This window comes from Taudactylus pleione, unplaced genomic scaffold (assembly GCF_031769625.1).
Source record: "Taudactylus pleione unplaced genomic scaffold, aTauple2 ptg000080l, whole genome shotgun sequence".
NCBI lineage: Eukaryota > Metazoa > Chordata > Amphibia > Anura > Myobatrachidae > Taudactylus > Taudactylus pleione.
In genome coordinates this window covers 5,437,501-5,454,085 of record NW_028284482.1, presented here as the reverse complement: position 1 = coordinate 5,454,085, position 16,585 = coordinate 5,437,501, and the positions used below count along the sequence as shown (strand labels likewise).

The 16,585-nt window shown below is 48.8% G+C and overlaps 1 protein-coding gene across 2 annotated transcripts in view; it reads left to right on the top strand.

The window, feature by feature from the left end:
* UBN2 (ubinuclein 2) overlaps positions 1-16,585 on the top strand; it is an 85,605-nt gene that overhangs the window by 28,890 nt on the left and 40,130 nt on the right. For both annotated transcript variants that reach the window (XM_088468037.1, XM_088468036.1), the window contains 3 exons: positions 2,656-2,766; positions 10,680-10,823; positions 10,969-11,019. In XM_088468037.1, coding sequence (XP_088324163.1) covers positions 2,656-2,766; positions 10,680-10,823; positions 10,969-11,019 — 306 coding nt within the window. The remainder of the gene's footprint in view (positions 1-2,655; positions 2,767-10,679; positions 10,824-10,968; positions 11,020-16,585) is intronic.

Here is a 16,585-nt window from a genome sequence, read left to right as displayed (position 1 = left end):
AGCCTCTATACACCAAACAGCATGACTTGCGTGAGTGAGCTGTCAGGTCCTGTGCAACTCTGCTAGCATCGAGCGCCTTCTTTTTTGCTAAAATGCGTCTAAAGTAGGGATGTGCAGGCTCGGATAGGTTCGAGTTTGCACGTGGAGTTCGGATTTTTCCCTCCAAAAAAACGGAACTCAGAACGAGGCAAAACGTCATCTTACATGGACGAACATCATCATTCCTGGACAAAAGACCAGGAATGATGATGTTCGTCCATGTAAGATGACGTTTTGCCTCGTTCTGAGTTCCGTTTTTTTGGAGGGAAAAATCCGAACTCCACGTGCAAACTCGAACCTATCCGAGCCTGCACATCCCTAGTCTAAAGCTGTGTACACATTAGGATGCTGGATCGCACACCCGGCCGATCCGCCGTCTTAGCTGACTATTGTTAACCGCATACTCCAATTACCAATCGTTGGCCCGATTGACGTCACAGCTGGGCATTTACATGTGCCTGGCCAATAAAGCTGTCACTCAATATATATATCTGCAGATATATTGGGCATCAGCAGTGGGGGTGGGTCTGATCCATATAGAGTAAGGAATTTGAGGCTGCTTTCCTGTTTTTATGGCTGGGTTAAAGTTGTAGGTATCCTTTGTTTGGATATACGGTATGGGACACTGAGGGGTAATTTTACTAAGAATCGAGTCTGATAGGGTTTGTTTATTTTAAACTATTTGCATCGCCGATACTCGGGTGATGTTCCCATTTTCAAACTCGCAAATTTACTAAGACGTGAGTTAAGCTGAAAGTGAGTTGGCTGATGGTGACGCAGATCAAGATCTCTACCCTGCGTAACAAGTGTAGATGAAATTACTCACCCGAGATTGCAGTGTTTTCTCTCTGCAAAACTCTCCCGCACAAGCAGCATGCGCGTATCAGTGAGGTATGTGAAGGCTGCTTGTGTGGTGTATCTGTAAAAAATGGGTTAAATGTAAAACCAGCCCCTGACTGATCAGCCAGTCCTCGTTCCTAAATTTTCGGGGAACAAAATGAGTAGGGTTCCCCCGTAATTTAGGAAACAGCATCTGGCTGCAGGACCGGTGCTGGTTTTAAATATAGGGGGGGAAAAAATGCATACGGGTCTCCCTATATTTAAAACCAGGACCGGACCCAAACCGACCGGGGTGTAATGCCACAGCCAGGAGACCCTATCACCGGGTCTACATGGCCAAAGCATTAACACCCCAAGCCAGTCAGCCGAAGCCGGGGATCTCAGGGGAGGTGGGTCCCCACCCCTCCCGAAACCCCAGGCTTGGGCTGAAGACCGGGGCTCTTCCCCGCACCCCTGGGCTGTGGGTACGGGGGTAATAATGTGTTAAATAGTTATAAACTATTGTATTTTATTTACAGTGTAACTGCAGGTGCCAGCAGGCGGCCGGCACCCGTACCCCCCACTGTAAAATAAATAGTTAAAAAAAAGACAGAACACTCACACATACTTACCTACTGCCAGCTGGTTGGTCCACTACTCCCATGTAGAATCCAATGGCTGTACCTGAAAAAAAGATGTGATACTTGCATCCATCCTCGTGCTGTTCTCCGTAGCATCCCCGTACTTGGTAACATAACAAACCGAGTAACCGAACTAGTATTGGTATGTGTTGGCACACATACCAACACTTTGCGAATGCCAGCTGACGGGCCTCCTCGGGAATCCCATGGCCCGCCAGCCAATCGGAGGCCTCTTTACATGTAGGGCCGCTCATTGGTTGGGACACTTTTTGGGGGGTCCCCACCTCCCCTGAGATCCCCGGCTTGGGCTGACCAGCTTGGGGTGTGAATGCTTTGGCCATGGAGCCCCGGTGATGGGGTCTCCTGTCTGTGGCATTACAACCCTGTCGGTTTGGGTCCGGTGCTAGTTTTAAATATATGGAGACCCCTATGCATTTTTTTTTTCCCCCCTATATTTCAAACAAGCACTGGGCCCTAAATTACGGGGAAACCCTACTCATTTTGTTCCCCGTAATTTTAGGAACCAGGACTGGCTGAGCAGTCCAGGGTTGGTTATGCTTTTTGGGAAGGGGTGGGGGGGGTAGTAAAGTCACACTTTTTAAACTCCGCTAACGTAATAGAATCCGAGAACAAAAAACTCTCGCGATTTAAACTCATCCAGATGTTTTCCCATTTTGAAGATAAAACTCGACCAATGTAATAGTGTGAGAGTTTACTGCTAAACTCTCATCTTATTACATTTGGCCCATTGTTTGTAGTTTGACACACCTCTTCGCTAAACTATAATTTTACAACTGTTTTTTAGCTGCTTTATTGAGAATAGTATTGTAAGGATTTACAGTTAATATGCAGCTATCTCTATTTATTGGTGGTATGGAAGACAGCAAGTGTCCATGAATCTGCCAGGCGATGACGCCACCAGCAAAATCTGGTGGCTTCATCGCACTTGTACTATAATTCTACATCCTAAGGTAAGGGATTTTAATAATAAGGCAACTTTATATCTTTTGTGTAATTAAAGCCAACTTTAAGGAAAGGTATATGTAAAACACTACCTATTTACTGGTTTAAAAATGTAGGTTTACCTTAATTAAGACTGACTTTCAGTACATATGTTATGTTTACTTTGCTTTTTTTGGCCTCCTCTTGTCTATAGGCATCAAAATGATGATGGTGATCGGAACCCTTCAGAGGAAGATGATGAAGAAAAGCCTGGGAAGAGGGTAATGGGTCCAAGAAAAAAGTTTTACTGGGATGATACTATAAGGTAATTTTATATTGGACTTGGTGGTTTATTTCACAATGCTTTTTATGTGTAAACCATAAAGAGTAGGAACTTTATTTTTCAATGCAGAAATTCTGCATATTTTTCTCCATCATACTATAGGGATACTGTACTCAGGAGGTATAAACAGATTTGTGTCACTCCTACTCTACCTCTGTATTCCCTAGTCTGCTGAAAATCCGTTTTTCTCCTTCATCCACTAAGGGGACTATGGAGCTGTGACACTGGGGCATAGACGTGGGTAGAGTAGAGCCTGGCACTATAAGAATTTATAAAGTTGTGACTGGCTCCTCCCCCTCTATGCCCAAGTTTTTAAAATGTGCCTGAGTGAGCATGGAGTACTGTGGGACTGTCTCCAGCCCTATTAGAATTTATTTTCTTATTGTTTGATTCCCTTTTTTTATGAGGACAGGCAGGCTGCGGACTGCGGCAGCGTACCTGCTACGTGGGAGCCGCTGTGGGGGCACCGCCATGGCTACTGCTGCCAGTGTCCGGTGCCCTGTATAGGGACCCCCGCTTGAAACCACTGTCTCAGTGAAGCCGCCATTACGCAGAGGATGCTAGTGCCCGGGTTCTCACAGTACCCAAGCCCAGCACCCCGGCCGCAGCAGTTGTGAGTATACACACTGCTCCTGATTAGCAGGAGCGGTGTTAAGTCTGAGCTCAGTGCAGCACTACAGGGCTGACACTGCTAGGCAGTGACTTCTCCACTTCTGATAGTGAAGGCGAGCGGGCAGCCACGGAGGACAGCGCGTCTGTCATTACCTCTCTCACCCTCTGCCGGCCAGTGATTGTCAGGGAGTTTGTTACTCGGGTCCGGGTATCAGGGAGGGGGGGCAGAGCTATTGATTGGTGGCCTGTCTGACTGCTCTGCGAGGCAGAGACACCGCCCTTCTTGCCTCCTCCTCTCTCTCTTGGTGCACTCCTAGCAGGTGCCATTTTCTGCTACCAGGGCCAAGAAACGCTGGGGCTGCAGATTCTGCTGTTTGGAGCCGCAGTCGCTGGGGAGCCAGACTAAAACTAGGGACTTCCAGTCTACATCAGGTGGGTGCTTGGCTGTCTCCTCTACTTCTATGTTCTGTCTCCCCTAACTGTCCTGTTGCTCTCTATCTGTGTCAGGCAGTTGGCTGCTTTGTGTGTGTGAGTGTTAGCTGCGTCTGGCTATGTGTAAAGGTGGCCATGCATGGTGAGATTCAAAAGTTGGTCAGATCAGTTGTACGATTTCCCTTGAAAATTCTTCCCTTCAGATACAGGACGATTTGTATTTAAAATGCAACTATTTCACATAAGACCATACGATTTCATCAATCACATAACATAATGTGTGTCAATTCCTACACGATCAGTTGAGATCTCTCTGCAAAACCATCTGATCTGCAATCCAACTAGACGACAGCCAGGACGCGCATCTGGGTCGCAGAAGACTCAAAATACAACTATTTTCAAATGATTGGTCTGTCCAACCTGTAGAAACTGCCCAAATCGTGTGATCAATCGTCCCGCGTATGGCCAGCATAAAATGGCAGCTGATAAGACTTCACAAAAAATATTTGCTTGCACTAAATACAAGAAAAAGTTTTCACATGCCTGCTCTGAGGGCTCTACCCTATGTGATGCAGAGCCCTCTATATTGCCCCACAGGGTGTGAATACTCCCCCACCATGGATGCAGGCTTTCACTGGGGTTATGGCGGACTTAACGTCAGAGTTAGCCGCTTCCAGGAAAGAAAGGAAAGCTGCACGGGAAGCTCCTGGTACTTTTCAGTACTCCCTTTTATTCACTGACTGGGCTCAGGGGTTAACTCGTTGAGTTGATAACTTAGTTCAGCTGAGCTTAGCTCAGTTCTTCCAAAAGAGGAACATCTAATGTCGACATCAGCCGACAGTCCAGGAAGCGTACCCTTCCTGCGGTTCTCCAGTCTGAAGAGGAACCAAATATTTCCTCACTGGAGGAGGAGGAAGACAAAACGGTGGAGGACTTGGACATGGAGATTTTCCAGGAACCTGGAGGCATTGATAATCACCTTTTGGGAGGTTCTTCATGTATCTGATACAGAGGTTCAGGAATTGGTGGATGCGGATCTTTTCGGTAAGAACCTTAAACCCACGGTTACTTTTCCTGTCTGTCTCACTTAAATTAAATGAAGAAATGACTGCATCCTATAAGCATCCTGTCTGGAAATTCCAGCTTACTCGCCATTTTCTGTCTCTGTATCCTTTCCCTTTAGATAATAGAAATAAATCGGATAATCCTCCACCAGTGGACTCTTCTGTTTCGCGCCTTTCCGAGAAAACTACCCTTCCTGTACTAGGAGCTACGACCTTGTAAGTAGGGTACGTCGCAGCTGATGCCCTTCTTAGACCAGCCCTTGTTAGCTCTTGGGTTAACAAGGCAGTAGAAAAGTGTGCTGAGCAACTAGTGGGGGGCCTACGATCTAATACAGTTGGGAACTCATCCTTGGGGAACACATACAGGAATGTGCAATATACTTGGGAGAAGCTTCATGTGACATTGGCCAGGTAGGCTCCAGGATTTCGTCCTCAGCTGTTGCCGCTCGTCGAGCCCTGTGGTTACGTTCCTGGCAGGCGGATGTGTAATCCAAGTGTGTGGTGGAAGGACTCAGATTTACAGGTGACATCTTGTTTGGACCCGAGCTGGACAAATGGATTTCCTTAGCCACTGGTGGGAAAAGCACATTTTTGCCTTTGTTCGGCGCCAACTCCACACCGGTCCTTTAAAGGACCATCCTTTCGTTCCTTTCACACTTCCGCAAAATTCCAAGGTAGACCAAGGGGAGCTTCCTCTGCTTCCAGAGAAGGTCCTGCCAGAGGACGCCAGGCTGCTAGCTCCCGTCGTCCCGATGTCAAACCTGCGAACAATCCTGTCTCATGACTGGCTCCAGTCCCACCTGGGAGATCCCAAGGTGGGAGCTCACCTTCTGCGGTTTGCGGAAGTCCGGACCAAGCTATGTACGGACTCCTTCTTTATTGGAACGTGTAGCTCTGACACACCAGTTCTTTGTACAACACGGATGGATCATCAATTTCCAGAATTCCCAGTTGATACCATCTCAACAGCTTCAGTTTCTGGGGATGATTCTGGACACTGTTACTCCGAATTTTCCTTCCTCTGGACAAAGCACATGCCATTCAGGAATTGGTTCGGTTGGTCCTCAAGCCCAAACTGGTATCAATACACCTTTGCATACAACTCCTAGGGAAGATGGAAGCAATCCAATTAGGCAGGTTTCACTACAGAATTTCCAGCTGGATCTTCTGTCCCAATGGTCTGAGTCTCATCTGCAGATGGACCATCTCATAACCTTTATCTCCACAATCTTGGATTTCCCTGCTCTGGTGGCTCCGAATGGATCATCTGACGGCAGGGGAACTGGACCTTACATACCGCGGATGCCAGTCTCCATGGTTGGGGAGCGGTGACCTTGAACAACCAATTCCCGGGACATTGGACACCCCAGGAGTCTCTTGCCAATCAATGTCCTAGAACTCCGAGCAGTCTATTATGCTCTTCTCGCAGTCTCCTCTGCTTCAGGGAATGCCAGTTCGAGTCCAATCTGACAAAACCATGGCTGTGGCGTATATCTATCACCAAGGGCGACTCGCAGCAATGCAAGAGGCCAGAAACATTCTCAACTGGGCGGAAAGAAACGTTCCCGGCTATTACTGCGATCTTCATTCCGGGAGTGGAAAATTGGGAAGCAGATTATCTCAGTCGTCAGGACCTTCATCCGGATGAATGGGCTCTTCAAGCCGAAGTCTTTTGGTGATTGGTGTTCCGTTGGGGCGTTCCACAGATCTCATGGCCTCCAGGATCAATTACAGAATACCGCTGTATTGCTACCAGGGCAATAGCAGCAGATGTATTGTCTCTGCCCTGGCCATACGATCTGGTGTACCTGTTTCCTCTGTTCCCTCTGATTCCACTGGTGCTCAAGCGCCTCAAACGCTAAACAGTGACCATTATGCTGGTGGCACCAGATTTTTCCCGCCGAGCATGGTACGCGGATCTTCTATCCCTCCTGGTGGACAAACCTTGGTCTCTTTCGCTTCGGTCAGATCTTCTGCAACAAGGCACCTTTTGTACACCCTGACTTAAGTAGTCTTCGTTTGACGGCGTGGATGTTGAAATCACCATTTTAAGGAGTCGGACTATTCCGAGGAAGGCGATTCCTACCTTGCTTCAGGCTCATAAGCCGGTCACCTCGGCCCATTACCATAGAGTTTGGAAATCCTATGTGTCCTGGTATGAGCTGCGTGGTTCCTCCACTTCTTTCCACTTACCTCGTCGTCTTCTCTTCAAAAAGGCTGCTGGGCCTCGGTTGGGTTCCCTTTTAAGGTGTAGGTTTCTGCCTTGTCTGTTTTCTTTTAACGTCGTTTGGCGCTGTTCCCTGAGGTTCAGACTTTACTCCAAGGGGTGCTTCGGGTTCAGCCCGCCTTTGTTCCACCTACCTCCCCTTGGGACCTCAACCCTGTCCTTACTTTTCTTCAATCTGTGCTCTTTGAACCTTTGGTTGAAATTGACTTAAAATGTATTGCCTGGAAGCTGATCCTGTTGCTTGCGCTAGCGTCAGCTAGACTAGTTTCGGAACTAGGCGCCCTTTCTTGCAGGTCTCCTTATTTCATGTTTCATGAGGATCGGGCTGTTCTGCATACCTGCCCTTAATTTGTGCCTAAGGTCATGTCGGTCTTCCACATAAGTCAGCCTATTGTGGTTCCTGTGCTTAAGGATTCATTGGGAGCTTCACAATCTCTGGATGTGGTGCGGGTTCTCCGAATTTGTGTCTCGCCCTGAAAGGATCCGTAAATCGGACGCTCTTTTTGTCCTTTGACACAGCCAAGCGGGTTGGCCAGCGTCTAAACAGACTTTAGCGAGATGGATTCGTCTGACTATTCGTCAGGCTTATTTGTCTAATTCCCTGTCCCCGCCCGTTTCCTTTGCTGCTCATTCTACATGCTCTGTTGGTACTTCATGGGCTGCGCGCAGGGAAGCCTCCGCTTCTCAGCTGTGTAGGGCAGCTTCTTGGTCCTCTCTACATAACTTTTTGTAAGGTTTTACCGGTTTGATGCCTTTGCGGCCTCTGAATCTAGTTTTGGCCGTAGGGTTTTGCAGGTTTCTCAGCGCTCTCCCTTCTGCGATAGGAGGTTTGGGACGTCCCCAGTGTACCCTAGTGGATGAAGGATAAAACAGGATTTTGGTACCGGTAAATCTTTTTCTCCGCTTCCACAGGCGATACTGGACGCCCTCCCAGCACTGCTCAACTGTTTTCTATTCTGTGTAGTTGTTGTTTTTTCTCTGCACCTCATTGCTGCAGTTTGTTGTTGTTGCGGTGTGACTATTTGTATGTCACGCAGTCTGTTTGATTTGCTGCTGTGTTAATTTTCTTCTTTCTCCTCTTTGGTTATGTGTTTTCTCCGTCTCCTCTCGGGCTCAGTTTTATAACTGGGGCTGATGGGGCATAGAGGGGGAGGAGCCTGTCAAATCTTTAGAAATTCTTAATATGCCAGGGTTAACTGGACCCATGTCTATGCCCCAGTATCGTAGCTTCAGTGCCCATATGAGCATGGTTCTTTGTAAGAGTGCTACCCATGGCAGAATAAGAGGTTTTTTTTGCCTACCATTTACTTACATTTTCTCTTCAATTTTATCAGCTGTCACAGCAGCTGTTATACAGGCTTTTACTGTATATTGTTTGTAGCTGGCACCTCCTGCTTTCTAAATAGATGACTTGGGTGGGTAACCCAGTCCTCCTTCTGCTGTGGGTGTAGTGATCCCTGATTATATGGTCATTATCAGGTGTACCTGCTCGTAGAGAAAAGTTTAGAAAAAGTGGTCAGTACTGGCAACCAAGGATGCAAGCTAAGAGCTTCCAGTGCCAGGAAGGGGTTAAAATGAGGGGCTGTGCAACATTGCAGCCCCTCGTCAGACACTAAGGGCTAAATTTAATAGGGTGACAGTTTAGAAAATGTGAGCGTTTAGCAGTAAAACTCTAATACTACTACATTGATCGAGTTGTATTTTCAAAACAGGAAACACCTGGATATGAGTTTAAGCCTGTTTTTCAGACTCAAAACACTCGTCTGCATGTTCTGTGACTATTACAATGGGTTTTAAAATGTGAGTTTTCGCTCACATTTTCACCCTATTACATTTGGCCCTAAAGGGTGGTGTCCGATTAGCCCCCAACATTTTGACTGTGCTAATTGATCCCCTGCGGCTATCCAATTAGCCCCAAAGTCCTCCCGCCGCCGCCACTTATCAGGGCTTTTTTTTCGGGACCTGATGTGTCCCGAAAAAAAAATCCCCGGAAGTGGTTTTTTTTTTTTTTTTTTCTCACCCCTGAAATGGCGAGGTTTGTCAGCTTCTCACAGATCCTATCTGTTTTCGGGAGAAATGTACTATTTCGTCTGAAATAATAGGATAGGAGGAGAAAAACATTGGCAAAAAACAGGGTTATTCGGCGAAAAATCCATGTTTTTGCCGATCGCAGCTAATTCGATATCCCCCTAACAGTCAAAATGGGGGGCAGTTTTAAACAGTTGACTATTAATGCAGGACCCGGAAGGGAGGAGGGAGTGGGCAAAGAAGTTGATCCATCTGTCAATTTAAACCTGTACCTTCGGCGCCCTTTGTCTCTCAAATGAAAAAGACTGTCAGACATAGTGAGCAAAACTTAATTATTTAAGTTTTGAAGAAGCTGGAAGTACAACTTATTAAAAACATTTATCCTGTAGTTCATTGGGTCCTAACTTTAGTCTTAAAAGTAAATCTTCCTTTAGGCCAAAAGTATTGTACATTTTTCACTTAAATCAGCACTTTGGCATTCCGACCCTAGACTACAGTGCTTTTTGGAAGAGGAAGCATCCCTTCACTTGTTCAGTGTTGTTAGAACTTCTATATTAATAGGATGTGCGCTTCCCAAAACAGGACATTTTGGCCCTCCATGATGCCCCCAAGAGAGACGTGCATGTGGATTACTTAAGTAAGTTGTCTGCCTTAAGGGACCTATCCATTAGCAGATAAATTGAACGATATATCGCTCAGTCGTTCAGTTTATCTGCTAATGGATAGGCCATGAGCGAGGACAGATTAGTTTTTCGTCTCTCCAACATGTTGGTCAGTTATCGCATATCGCTGCCAGATATTAGAAATATCGGACAGTTTATATGCGGTAAACGACGAACGATATTAACAGCAGCTAAAAATCTCTGGGGAGAAAAATTCCACTCCCTGAATGATGTCATGCAATATCCTTCATCTTTCGTCTTCTGCAAAAATCTGTCATTTACGTGACCGATATCTTTCAGCACAGCCACCAGAATTTTCAATAGATATCTTTTGTCTTTCATCGTTCAGAAAAAAATCTGCTAATGGATAGGCCCCTTTACATTAAAGTGGAAAAAGCGGTTCCAGAAAACGTGAGCACATTTTACCAATTGATGATGATGCTTGTATGGCATGGGGCCTAAACAGCTTTGTTGCTCTGCCATCTGGTTCATTGACCATAATAATATGTTTGCAATATTTTATATGTTCACGGTTGTTGGAGGACTTGGGTGTCTCTGTCCTCGGTCCTTTGGGGCTAAGTAAAGAAAAAAATAAATTAAATTAATTCCTTGTAGCCTAGGGGGTACAGAGCGTGAAGTGTTCAAATGTGTCTCAGTTTCTAGAAGTCTCCAAAAGAATGCTGTAGCCCTTTTCACCCCATTGCTCCAATGTCCCCCAATGGATTCCAAGGAAAAGATTTAACTGAAGTTCAAAAATACTTTCTTTTCTCCTCTGAGTGGGATTGATTTCTAAATTAGGTTTTTGTACTTTTACTGGTGTTATGGATAGCAAGTCACATCATGTTTTCTGATTTACCTATTTCTCTGTAGGAATTTGCTTTGCAACCTAGTGAAAATTAAACTAGGATGCTATGAGCTTGAGCCTAATAAAAGCCAGCCACCAGAAGATTATCTGAAGACTTTTATGGAAACCGAAGTAAAACCTCTGTGGCCGAAAGGTTGGATGCAGTCCAGGTAACATGACTCCATATCACAAAGGCGTATATATATTTGTGTGTGTATATGTGTGTAATAAATATATATGTAATTTTCGCTGTACTGAAAACATGAAGTTCTTTGAGGTGTGTGTTTTGACATTTGTTTTCAATACCTTTTGCAGGTTGCTCTTTAAAGAGAGCCGCAGTGTACATAATCACCTCACTTCTGCTCCGTGAGTATAGACAGTAATTTGTTACCTTAATGAATGTCTGGTTTTAATGTTCTCCAGTCTAGTGTTACATTTTTTTTTATATTTTAGCCAATGCAACATAGGCCGCCGCCTGTCTTTTTTTTTTTTTTTTTTTTTATTAACATTTTTTTCTTCATCTTATACATGCTTGCGAAACCTGTATTTAGTGTTGTCCTTGTGGCTGTCATGAAGAGCATATGTGCTGCATTTAGTTGTCAGGGAATGATTTGATTTAAGAAACTTGTGTGTTGCCACCTTTGTTTATCTAGGACGTCTCTGATTCTTTCTTTTAAATAACTTTTTTGCATCCATGAAGGGAAATTCTGTTTAAGATCTCTGTTACTATTACAGATGTGTCCATGTACACATTCTTTTTGTGCAATATGGTGCTAGATGCCTGGTACGATTCCTGTGCTGTGCACTTTTCTTAATTTTGCTACTTTTTCCTTAATTTGATATTGTGGTTTGCACTTAGTGCACTAGGTACTTAGGGGTAGTATTATTGTAGCAAAGGAATAGGTAAAACTCGCAGATTAAGCATAACAATGCATGATGCGGGTCACTCATATTGGACCTGTCTTTTGCCTTTTTACCCAAGATTGTGCTAGCTTCTGCCATGCTTTTTCCCTCCATATTTTGCGTCTTTCTATTATAGTTTTTCTACTTCAGGGTCCATAGGGTATCCACAGGATACCTTGGGGTATAGGTGTGACGTCAGTCGCAGGGCACCAAAGAGTTAAGCTTTCAGCCTCCCAGGATGCACTAGGTCCCCCTCCTATACCCCGCCCCCGGGCCAAGGCACCTCAGTTTAGTTTGGTGCCCGGCCGGCGTCGGGTGCACCTGTCGGAGTGGGGGCTAGAAGAGCCCCTGAAGCTTTCTTCAGTGCAGCTGTGGCTGCACATCTGGATGTACAGCATGGACAGTCAGTCCTGACGTCCATGCTGTCTTCCCTACACCCCCGCCGGTACCAGAACGCCGGTACCGATCCGGGGATGCTGGTGAGCATCTGGGGTCACAGCTAGCGGTGACCCCAGATGTTCCGGACCATGGCCGGATCCAAGGGTGACAAAGGTAAGCAGCGGGGTCCCGCGGTGGGTCCCCGCTGGTCACATGGTCCTAAGTCCCCAGGCAGGGGGCTCCCTGGGGACTGGCTGCAGCGTGGAGCCAGGTACTGAACCTGCGCTTTCCACTACCCCCTGGGACAGCGGACCGCAGCAGAGCGGTAGCGCTGCGGCGTCCCAGGGGTTAAATGCATGCCAGGAGAGCGCGCCTTCCCTGTCTCACAGCCGGCGCCTCCCCCGCTGCACACAGCCCTCTCTGCACTGTGCTGACTGGTCCTGTGTCAGCGCTCCTCCCCCAGGCCAGCTTCTCTCTGCTCCTCGGCGGCCATCTTCTCTGCAACGCATGGTGAACGCTGCTGGAAGCCTGGAAGGAAGCATCGTGGTCTGGGTCCCCCCGCATACCTCTCCTCCGCTGTGGCTCAGGTCTGTGTATGCAGCGCTGTGTCCTACCAGGCCCTGTGTCTGTGTAGTTGAGTGATCAGTGCTGTTAGTGCAGGAATTGTTATTTCTCTGCATTGTATGTGACTGTGCTAGCGCTGCTGCCTGTAACTTTATCTTCTCAAAACTGTCAGCTTTATTACTGTCCCTGTTCTTTCTGCTAAAGCCCTTGCAGTGCGGTGCTGCAGGGTGGTCTCTCGCCTATTTAATACTTAATTGGTGAGAGAGGTCACATACGTGGTGCCATCATGTCTGAAAGTGATTTTCCCCTCCGGCTACAGTGTACCACGTGCAAAGTACCGTTAGCGGAGGGGGAGGGTAGCGCGGAGGTGCCGGCAGTGTTTGTCCCTGGCGCGGCCTATTACGGTTACAGCACCGGTACAGGAGCCGCCCTGGGCTTGTTTCGCTCAGCCGTTAACAGCTTTAGTGGGCCAGTTAGCTCCGCAGCCCGCGTTTACTCCGATGGGTTTGTCCCTGCAGTCTGTGGTGTCGTCACCCATGCAGGGGTTCCCACGACAATTGGTGGTACCCCACAGTCTCCCTATTTCCCCGCTCCCGGGTTCTCAGGAGCCAGCGTGGGTTAACTCCCTGACGAGTTCTGTACAGCACTTGTCGGATGTGTTGCAAGGGGAGTCTGTGATGCGGCCTCATAAAAGGCCGGTGGCGTCTCTGTCCGCTCCTTATGAGGATGACGAAGGGACGTCTGATGATGGGGAGATTCTGGATCCTTACGATCAGGAACCTCTCCATACTAAGGACGCTGATGCTAAGTCCAAAGTATATATTCCTGGACTTATTCGGGCGGTCCGCACAGCCTTGGTGATTGAGGACGAAGTTCCCCCAGCGGCTAAATCTAAGTATGCCTTTTTCAAAGATGTGAAGGGCGATGCCACAGTCTTTCCTCTTTCGGGTCAGTTGGTGGACCATTTAGAGGAGGCGTGGAAACAACCTGGCAAAAGATACCAGCCGCAGAGACACCTGGCGGTGGCTTATCCGTTTGCGGATAATTATTTTGCTAAGTGGGAATCCCCTCCACAGGTGGATTCTCACGTGACCCGTCTTGTCCGTAGTGCCACATTGCCGATGCCATCCATGTCCTCCCTTAAGGATGCTACGGAGCGCAAGGTAGAAATCTGCCTGAAGTCCGCTTATTCCCTTGCAGGGGGGGCAGCACGGCCGGCTATGGCCATTTGCTGGGTTGCCAGAGCGATGGAGCACTGGGCGGATTCATTAGAGGCTTCTTTTGAATCCGACTGTCCGGCCGAACAGGCGGAGTTGATTGGCAATCTCCGTGATTCGGCCACCTACATCAACGAGGCGGCTCTAGACATTAGTACTCTGGTGTCTAGAATTTCTTCAGCAGCGGTAGCTGCTCGTCGCACCTTGTGGCTGCGATCCTGGAAGGCGGACGCAGATTCCAAGAAAGGTCTGGAAGCGTTGCCGTTTACCGGAGAAGTTCTCTTCGGTCCGGATCTGGATAAGATTGTGGCCACGCTGGCGGAAGCCAAATCTGCTTGTCTCCCGTCGGCCGCTGCGCCTTCTGGTTCTGGACCATCGTCCTTTCGGTCATCTAGGGCCCAGGGCAGGCCCAAACCACAGTCGTTTCCTCGACAGGCTGGCCCTAAGAAATCGGTCAAGCCCCGGAAACAGGCATGGAGTACCAGACGTCCGGCCCCCAAGCCAGATGACAAGCCTGCGGCCTGACGGTCCGGGCCTCCCTTTGGGGGATCCCAGGGTGGGAGGCCGCCTGCTGCAGTTCTCCCGGTGTTGGTCGTTCACTACGACAGACACTTGGGTTCTGGAGGTGGTCTCCCACGGGTACGCCCTCTCCTTCCGGCACAGACCCCCGGCTCGATTCTTCACCACGGGTCTACCATCAGACCGGAACAAGGCTATGGAGCTGCGGAAGGTATTGCACACTATGCTCCAGGCTGGAGTTATAGTGCTTGTTCCATTCTCCCAGAGGGGCCAGGGTTTCTATTCAAATCTATTTTTGGTACAGAAACCCAATGGGTCATATCGTCCGATTCTCAACCTCAAAGCACTCAACAAGTCTTTGCGGGTCCCGAAGTTTCGGATGGAGACCCTACGGTCCATCATTCTGGCGCTGGAACCTGGGGACTACATGGTGTCATTGGACATACAGGACGCTTACCTGCATGTCCCTATTCTTTTGCGCCATCAAGAGTTCCTTCGGTTTGCAATCCGCAGCGACCACTTCCAGTTTCGGGCGTTACCTTTTGGCTTGGCGACAGCACCACGTGTTTTCACCAAGGTGATGGCGGTCATGTCGGCTTCTCTGCGGCTGCAAGGAGTCCGCATGTTGCCGTACTTGGACGACCTGTTATTGGTGGCAGGATCTCCAGAGCTCCTGTTACACCACTTGGACCTGACCATTGCACTGCTGCAACGGCACGGCTGGCTAATCAACTGGCAGAAGTCCACTCTAATCCCGTCTCGGAGGATTCTGCATCTTGGAGCCTTATTGGACTCGGGACAGCAAAGGATCTTCGTGACGGAGGACAAGATCTCTGCTTTACAGTCAAGGGTGCGCAGTTGTCTGCACAGCCGCCGGGTGTCCTTACACTCGGCGATGAGGTTACTGGGCTCCATGGTGTCGGTGTTCGACATGGTGGAATACGCCCAGTTTCACTCCAGATCTCTGCAGCACCTGAAGTGGAACGGGCTGCCTCAGTCTCTGAAGTTCCAGACGATTGTGCTCACCCCGGAGGTTCGCCTGTCCTTTGCGTGGTGGTTAAAGACGACCCACCTCAACAAGGGACGTCCGTTCTGGGTTCCAAATTGGGTCCTGTTGACAACGGACGCCAGTCTTCGGGGCTGGGGAGCAGTTTCGGGTCCACACTTGTTCCAGGGCAGGTGGACGCCGACAGAAGCGGAGCTTCCAATAAATATCTTGGAACTCCGTGCGGTCTTCAATGCTCTCCTGCAGGCACAGCGGTTTCTCCAGGGTCACCCGGTGCAGGTCCAGTCGGACAACGCTACCACCGTGGCCTACATAAACAGGCATGGAGGAACTCGCAGTCGGGCGGCTCTCGTAGAGGTCTCTCGGATCCTGGTTTGGGCGGAGCGCAATCTTCCGGCCATATCAGCGGTCTTCATCCCGGGAGTGCTAAATTGGGAGGCGGACTTTCTAAGTCGCCAGGACGTTCATCCAGGGGAATGGTCCCTGCACCCGGACGTTTTTCAACTACTGGTGGACAGGTGGGGTCTTCCAGAAATCGACCTCATGGCGTCCCGGCACAACAACAAGTTGCCGGTGTACGGGTCTCGCACAAGAGACGAAGGGGCGTCTCTGGTGGATGCTCTGTCCGTCCGGTCGACGTTCCGGTTCGCATACCTGTTCCCTCCGGTCTCCCTTCTTCCACGGGTAATCCGGAAATTCAAACAGGAAGGAGGGACGCACCTGTTGATGGCTCCCGCGTGGCCCAGACGGCACTGGTTCTCAGACCTTCAGGGTCTGTCCGTGGACAGTCCTCTGCGGTTGCCGCTACGACCGGACCTTCTGTCTCAGGGTCCTTGCCTTCACCCGGACCTGACTCTGCTGTCTTTGACGGCGTGGCTGTTGAGACGGCCATGCTGAGGTCCCGGGGGTTTTCCAGCTCTGTGGTGCGTACCATGTTACGAGCTCGGAAACAGTCTTCCGCGAGGATATACCATCGCGTGTGGCATACGTTCTTCCAGTGGTGTCGACCGAGAGGTTATGCACCGCGGGAGTTTCGTCTGTCTCGGATTCTTGCCTTCCTGCAAGCGGGACTAGATCATGGGCTTCTCCTTGCTTCTTTGAAGGTACAGGTTTCGGCCCTATCTGTCTGGTTTCACCGTAGGATTGCTACAATCCCGGATGTGCACACCTTTATGCAAGGTGTTCTCCGTATTCAGCCGCCCTTTGTTCCACCTGTGGCGCCTTGGGATTTGGCTGTGGTCCTGAGGGCTCTCCAAGGACCGCCGTTTGAACCACTGGGCTCAGTGGATATTAAGTGGCTAACAGCTAAGACTGTTTTCCTTCTGGCCATTGCTTCGGCCAGACG